This window comes from Nylanderia fulva, unplaced genomic scaffold, assembly GCF_048542155.1.
Source record: "Nylanderia fulva isolate GAGA-0341 unplaced genomic scaffold, ASM4854215v1 Scaffold57, whole genome shotgun sequence".
In the NCBI taxonomy this organism is placed as follows: domain Eukaryota; kingdom Metazoa; phylum Arthropoda; class Insecta; order Hymenoptera; family Formicidae; genus Nylanderia; species Nylanderia fulva.
Genome location: NW_028190665.1, coordinates 414,624 through 423,110, shown reverse-complemented (window position 1 = coordinate 423,110; position 8,487 = coordinate 414,624). Strand labels below are relative to the sequence as shown.

General features: G+C 34.8%; 1 protein-coding gene and 1 long non-coding RNA gene across 3 annotated transcripts; one reads left to right on the top strand and one right to left on the bottom strand.

Moving 5' to 3' along the window:
* Window positions 1–661: 661 nt before the first annotated feature.
* On the bottom strand, window positions 662–7,833 carry LOC114942288 (uncharacterized). Of its 2 annotated transcripts, none has more exons than XM_029317619.2 (5): window positions 7,442–7,833; window positions 6,318–6,565; window positions 6,141–6,159; window positions 5,200–5,304; window positions 662–3,619 (listed from the first exon to the last, which is right to left on the bottom strand). In XM_029317619.2, the coding sequence occupies exons 2-5, from the start codon at window positions 6,474–6,476 to the stop codon at window positions 3,573–3,575; spliced, it is 330 nt and encodes a 109-aa protein (XP_029173452.1). In that variant the 5' UTR covers window positions 6,477–6,565; window positions 7,442–7,833; the 3' UTR covers window positions 662–3,572. The 2 variants fall into 2 exon arrangements, with proteins under 2 accessions (XP_029173452.1, XP_029173453.1); XM_029317620.2 differs by having other exon boundaries at window positions 7,475–7,833.
* On the top strand, window positions 7,154–8,321 carry LOC146720995 (uncharacterized). Its single transcript, XR_014925819.1, has 2 exons — window positions 7,154–7,885; window positions 8,061–8,321. It is a non-coding gene; the product is annotated as an uncharacterized LOC146720995 (long non-coding RNA).
* Window positions 8,322–8,487: the final 166 nt, after the last annotated feature.

Genomic DNA, 8,487 nt, shown 5'->3' with positions numbered 1-8,487 from the left:
TATAATAATGCATAATTATTTTTCTCGTATTATAACAACTTGTTTCTAATTATTTCATATTTATATTTCTTTAAGTTTTTCCAAATTGTTTCACTTATTGACACCAAATCACTCCATCACATGCTATATGCCTCACGAAACTGTCCTGAAACCTACAGTTTACGTTACCATAGCAATCATTCTGACATTAAAGATATGTCGTGTCAATCACGTAGATGAGCACATTATATTTATATTAACATTTATATAATAATGCAATACATATTAAATGCAAGAAATAATTAGAAACCGAGCGTGATTTATGCAAAAATAAAAATATAATATCTATTCTAAAAAATAATGAGGCCAAAGATTAAGGAATATATATACCCAGCTAGCCAAGAGTGATAAAATCACGTTTCGTTAAAGCTTTGCGGCAAAGTTTGCTTTAATTTTAACAACAATTTTCTGGCAAACATTTGCCTTGCTTCGTCTTGTCTAAATATTTTGAACAAATTAACGGCAAAACTTTTCGTTATATGATGCTTGCCAGCAAAAACTCAGCTTAATGCGGACACACCTTGTCGCAATTTTGCTACAAAGGCCTGCTCGAGTTTACCGCAATCTTTGTGCAAAGTTTGTATCATTTTGCTAGCTGGGTATGTGATAAAAATTAATTAGATTATTTCTTTCAAAGTAAATATTTATTTTGTATTTATATACGTGACATTGTTTTCAGAATAATACTTTCACAAGTATGATGTAGGTCTGTCAACGGTATGTGTAGGTCTCTGATAGTTGGATACCCGTCAATAGCAGTTGCTGTGTTAATTTGCAGTTTTATGATACGAAAGATACATATATGAAGATATATGAAGATAACATTATAGCGCGCAATATATTTCTCTTTTATTTATATATTTCAAATACTTTTCAGTAACGCAAAATACAAAGTTTATCGCGATATGAAATTTTATACGTCTCTGTATTTATGTATATGTATATGTATAATATATATATCACGACAATTCTACGTCCACATACGTTTGATTGTCACTCGTCTCAGATATACATAATACACTGTTGACCCCTCTATACATCTAAATAGGCAACGTGAAGAGTACTTCTTCGCATAATTTCTCTTTTTTACTCTCCCTCTCTGTTTCAAGAAATAACGTGAACGAGAACATTCAGCAAATTATTATCAGGGACATCCTACTGCTAAATGGACTTATATATATATATATATATATATATATATGTATATGTGTGCGCGAAATTAAAATGTGTTTGGACCTCGCAACCTCCTAGCATGCCTCTTGCACACTATGAATTTTTCAGATATGCACATACAGATGAACGATTATAAGAGGGAAAGGCAAAGGCGCGCAAACGAATATATATATATATATATATATATATATATATATATATATATATGTATATATATGATATCTCGCGCATTTCTCGTTAATTTTGCCAGCGAAATGGTATATGTAAGCGGCACAGACGCGCTATTTAGCAAAACGGCGATTCATAGCCGAAACCGTATGGATATATTGATTTTCTTTCCGGCACCCTTTCTCCGTCGACGATTCAACGTCGAGATATACATACAATCATCGTCAGTTTATATACCAAATATACGCGATAGTCGTACTGGTACACGTTACACAGGAGCTGAGAAAACAACACGATCCGTGTAAATTTGTGCTGACTCTCTCGCGCAGAGAGATTTGAACATCAGGATACTCCAAAAAGAGACAAGCCTTGATATCTCATCGTATTGTCACGTAAACCTTGTCGCACAGCTCTATTTTATACGGATACAAATTTATATACGCGAATAATTTTTATTAAGGAATATTTAATTTTATTCCAAATATCCACCATTATACCGTGTCCTTTCAGGAATATCCTGTATAACAATGACTATACAATTAAACCTCTAACGACTTATACATTATTGATTAACACAGGTACATTCAATGTGAGTACGGATAACACACAGCACTTTTGGAAAAACGTAGTCGATTATTACTGAAATTTCTCTCAGTCTCGTAACTGATTTAATTTCTTTTCCTCTATTATGTACAATATGATGATTTTTTTATCCGAATAATCTCTTTGACGATTTTGCAGATTTTTGGGAAGAGTAAAATAAATACCAACGACACACCATTGCACTCATCTGCATTCGATCTGATATAGCATATACGTTGTTGATATAGTCCCATACCAACGGTATCGATCCGATTCTCTTGTGCCTAACAAGCGATATCAGTGGTATAGTGTTGCTATATTGCTTATCTACAACGAAATTCTCTCCGTAAATTTTAAAGCAAAATTAATATTGACCAAATTATGGAATACGCCATACGTTTGATTAATTCCTTTTGTTTGACATCCTATGACATATAAACACGTAAAATACAGCGTTTAATACACAAATTTTCTAGCTATTTTCACATGCATTATAGCTGTGTTTTGTGTCTTCAAACTTAAACATATGCCAAATTATTAGAACCAAATTAAATTTCTCTCTCAACCAGTCGAATTGATTAAAAATTGCGTCATATTTCTCAGACATGTTGAATTGATAAATCATAAATTGATATAAATTAATGAATTTAAGTATGTAACAAGTACGATATAATTTCTGTGAGACATTTGAAAGATCAAGATTATTAATCTTATAAACATTTATTCCTTTGACAATGTAATACACGTCTATATCTCGTCTCTTTTTAACTGTTCACACATATTTTATATCATTTATAAATTCCAATATTTAATTCTTCAACTTTTTCATTTAATATAAAACTAGAGTTTATATACACACTTCATCACTTTGTCGAAGTGCGAAAGAAAATTTAGATGCTTGAAATATTAATATTAAAAATGATTGCGAATCTTACACATTTCTTTTTGATTGTTATATATGAAATTTTTTTTACGTACGTTTGAAATTTAAAGTTAATTTAATATTGTGAAAAAATGTAAGAGATATCATCAAGATATTTATTTGAGATACTTGTAGAATTGGAAGGCATAATAATTAATTAAGATGACATATACTTCGAACGAAATAAGAGACCCAAAGTATTGCCATGTTCGACCAAACTACTCGACAAACGCAGTTCACTTCAAAACGAAGTACACAAGTCGTTTTTAATTAATTACACAGTTTTTAATTAATTACTTCTTCCATTGAACACTAATGTAGATTTGTTCGGCTGCACAGCAGCTGAAGCAGCAGATTTAACCTTCGTCTTTCTTACGCGACAGAAAGATTAATTCGGGCAACGTCGACGCAACATCGAATTTGTACGTTCTATGAGATATAGTCTTCGTGTTTACGCACGACTAATATCCCTAAACGACAGTGTTCCTATCGAGATTTAGAAAGTCGTGATTGATTTTTGTTCAATAGACACGTGACGGATGTCTTCAATTGTGGTTCGCGTACAAAAGACGCGCGATGCGCGAAAGATCGGAATTGACAGTGGAAAGAACTTAATCCTAGTTTTGTTCATTTGCAATCAATTGCAAGCCCGCACGACTGAACGGGAAATCCGGAGGTCATCGAACGGTTAAGGTCGTGTGAAGCGATACCGGTACGGAGTCCAGGCGAACAGTTCTAAAGGAAAAGAATAACATATCCATTGTGTATGCATCGTTATTCTCTTGCCACAATCTCTAATGTTCTTAGCATGCAACAGTGGTGCCGGCGCAAAAATCATTGCTACTTTACGCCATTTCTCACGCCACAGATTCGGGATGCACAATTAGCATGCACTCTGAAAACGGTCAGCTCGTTTAAGCTCGAAAATTCAGCATTCTTCTCTTCATTCTACACTCTAAGCATAAATAATAATTCGACTGATGCAGAAGCTGCGATTGCAATCTCTTACTTCTTTTATTCTTGTTTGCTATGGGTTTTATTAACTCGATTCAGTTAAAAGAGCCAAGGATACTATATATAAGAAAAATGAGCTTGCAAGCTGCATGATGAATTTTATCACAGTTTAACTGATTCAAGTTCAGTTATTTGCTCTAGAATGTTAAAGATTAAATTATGATAAAAATTTGTCTTGGTCTCTTTGGTCATTCTTTGATAAATAAGAATAAAAATTCAGTAATATCCTGGATTAAAAAAATAGATAATTTTTGACATTTAACTTGTAGTAATAAAAAATGATAATAATTCAATCGACCAATTCTGGCAAATAATTAAATTTATTGAATTTTCACAACGTTTCGGCCGTGGGTTTCGGCCCTTATCAAGTGCTATAATATAATATTAATTATTAGAAAAATAAATATAAAAATAATAAAACATCTAAAAATATTCACACGTTAATACGCAACCATATTATAGCACTTGATAAGGGCCGAAACCCACGGCCGAAACGTTGTAAAAATTCAATAAATTTAATTATTTGCCAGAATTGGTCGATTGAATTATTACCATTTTTTAATTATCATCTGGTGACTTCATAATTTTATATCATTGTAGTAATAAATTCTTTAATTATTTTCAGACAATCTAATCCGCAAGCTGCCGTTTTCAGTTGCGTTTACTGCTCGATGATGAAGCATGCCGGATTGCTACGGATCTGCTGACTGGTTTGTGAACAAGTTCGGATGTGAAAGAAATCTAAATGCGAAATATCATCCGATGAATTTGCAAATGATAGTTGAATGATATATAGTCACACGATGTTGTATGGAAGATACGTGTCACGCGACACTTTGCGACAAGATCTGATCTCTTTGGCGAACGCCTCTCTGATGTTGATTCTGTGCTGTGTTTATATACACATGGAGGTATATCGAAATGTAAATGTGTGTAAATGATTTATCAAGAAGTTGGATTAATTAACGAACGGTCCGATGGCTATCGTTTCAGATAAAAAATAATGCCCATAACACGGTTGTGAAAACTTCGCTAATCGTAGGCGAAGCGATATAAGAATGGTTCATTCACAAGCTCTTGGTAATTCATATCGAACAATCGATCGACACGGTCGATTCGTTCTCGGTCTGCATCTGTAGATGGTATATATGATGGGAGGATGTTTCTGCAATCTGATCGAATGGTGAAGCGATGTATGAACGATTTACACGCGCTACATATATGCAAAACTACTTTGTTTGTAAAGGAGAGTTTTGGTGTTGCGGCGCGTACACTACGTGTAGAATCGCTCTACGATTTACCATGATTGGTGAAGCACGGGCAAAGGGCATTCAGAATACGATTGCAGAATCCACGCGCACGGTTGTTCCAGCCAGCGATGGTATCGCCACCCTTCAATCTACTGCCTGTACACATACACACGCGCATATATTACGTATAGCCAGCAAGTTTATAAATATCAATCTCCAAAGATAATTATAATTGTGCGTCGTTCTACTTTGTAAGTAGTTCCTCTATACAGGGTATTTCACCCAACCTCTCACGATCTGAAATATCTCCGTTGTTATTGATGATACGGAAAAATATGTATATAAGAAATGTATAAGAATAAATTTATTTAGCGAATATCATGATTGACAAATTTGTTTGTCTGCTTTTTTGTCGATTGATCGCATTTTCGTGAATTAAAAATTGCCGACATTTCTTTTTTAATGAATGTAAATATTAATATTAACCACGGATTTTATTAATATCTTATGATGACAAACTGAATAGTTGATGATGTATCGATTTCTTATGATGACCTTGTGTGATATTTTCTTTTTACGATATAATTTATTTTTTTTTATATATATTTTCCCGCCATCCACGTAACGGCGGAGATACTGCATGATCGTGAGCATATTTCTACTCACCGATTTAAATATGCATCTAGTGAATTAAAATTTTATTTTACTATCTCTATTCTTCGTTAATATCTATAAATCTCTTTAGTTATTTTTACGCGTCTATCTATCAATCTAGCAATCTACACACTTATCAAATTATCTCTTCTCGTTTGCTTTATGTCTACTTCCCCTTCTCTCTCTTGAGTATAATATTTACCCGTTTACTTATATCTGCCTTCTTTTTCCTTCGTTATAGCTCACGCGAGTCAATCAAAAATATTTCAGCCTCGTAAAAATAAGATTTGAATCTCGTGAGTGAATTGAATAATTGAAGATGAATTTATTTTACTTACCTTCGCCTGTATCAGCTCCCTGAAACACAAAGAGCAAGTATTGTACGCCCAATCTTCGCGATATAGTTTGATAGTAGTAGCTGGTCTCATTGAAGAATGCGTTTGCCCTTCGGCTTAAACACTTGTGTTATGAAAGCTTTCTTATTTGAATATAGCTCGCGATTTCTCGCACATTACCTCCGATTGAGCTTTTCTTTTCGAGGCTTCCGTAGCTGCGGTCTCTATCACTTCGCTAATAAATTTCGTCGTTTCCCTCATCAGCTCCTCGTCCTCCTTGAAGGCCTCTTTCCTCTGTTCCAACGTCCCCGTCATCAGGTTTCTCTCGTGTTCATCCATGTTGCTGGTAGCACGGAACAATATGGATATCCGATCAGAGTTTCATCAACGACGACGATGATTTTCGTCTCTCTTTGCGTGTTCTAGCCCTTTACAATTAAAATTAGACTTTCGGTCAAAGAATCTTATATGCACGAAAATTGTTTGTGGGGTCTCTTTAATTCCAGAAATGTCACAAATATTTAATTACCTTATCAAAAACTCACATATATATTAAAAAAGTTATTTAATATAATAAGGGTTCGCGAGGGATGCGTAAGGTGTGTATGACCTAGAGTGATACGATAAATATATATTATACACTCGGTAATTTTAGAATAAATTATTTCTCTTTCTCTCTCAGTTGCTTTTTATCTCTGTGATCACCGGCTTAATATTAATTTGTCAAGTTTCCCACGTTTGACCTTTCACGTATTCGAGTCCTCCGCGCATCTATTACTGGTCAATGATCGACGGCAAAAACGAGGGTTGAAACCGGAGTATAATTTCGGCATTTTTCGGATTTCGGATTCAACAGTTGTGAGTAATCTTCACATGAAGATGTGAGTAATCAAATCACATTTTTATTCAAAAATAAAAATAAATCGTGCGCTGATTCCTTAAGGCAAGATCCTTACACATATTTTCTCTTAGCGTTAATATATACGCTAAGAGAGTGCATGTAAAATAATACCAGTTCAACGTATCGCGGCTTATAATTTTCTCATTATATTATTTATGCTATGCAAGCTATATTTAATCCGCATTTCCGTCGCATTTCCGTCACGTCGATCGAATCCACCGGTTTCAAGCTTCGACTCGTCAGTCCTTTTGTAAAAAATATCGCGGAAAACGAGGAGGATCCCGGATTGCGGGATGCAACAATGTAACACGTAATCGCAGACGAGAACGTAAATACGACGCGATAACGACGATGACGGATATATGCCACAGGTGGTGTGTATTGTTTCACCATAAACACGCACACCGATAAACCAAACAGGTCGTCTTCTACGTACACGCGCGTGTATCCCGGGGATGCTGAGGATGACGTGGTCGTGGATGCCCAAGGCCGACTGCGGTTTAATTCGCTGATAAAGAGGTGCCTGGACTGAGCTGTCCCGAGCCGAGCCGGTCGAGCCTCTGACGTATCCCCCGGATCCAACGAGTCCCTTCATATGGACTTGGCTCAACGGAGGAGACGTCCTCAGTATATGTCGCGACTCCGAGATACGGATCGACGAGAAACGGGACAATTAAACGGGCAGGAACCCGTCATCTTCTCCTCGTTCGTCTTTGACGGCTCGCGCTCCGCCAGGTAATGATCGACGCGAACCAGGCGCTACCAGACGAAGCTCTCTCACCCGACTGGATATCACCCCAGCTAGACCCCGAAACGGAGCATGCGTCGGGAGACATGCACCTATTAGGTTTTTATATCTTTACTTCTATATACTCTCTCTCTTATCTCTGTACGCGAATATATACTATATATACACGTGCATGTACTATATACACACGTATACACATGCATACATATGCATATATATGCATGTATACATATGCATATGTACGTATTTATTATTCTTTTTTATCTCATCGTAGATTCAGACATATGGTATCTCTACTAATCCAAACTAGAGCGAGAGGCGGAATTTGACTGTATAATATGCAAGTTATCGCAAGTGTACTGTGTGATTATTGTTTACTTGAAAAATAGATGGATTCGAGAAATCAATGGGAATTTATTTTGTAACGCTGCAAATTTTGAATTATAATTAAAATTAAATTTTTAAAAAATTTTTATATAAATACATATCCATGTAAATTTATCGCAAATAATATATGAAGAATTGTAAAAATGAATTCTATTCGTCAACTTTAATTTCGCATAACAAGCTATACTTGTTATACTGTAATAATAACAAAATGTATATTTATCATTCGAGTTTTTTAATATATATGAGATATATATATATATATATATATATACATATAATATGTCTGAAAATTTTATTTCTTTTAAAAGCAA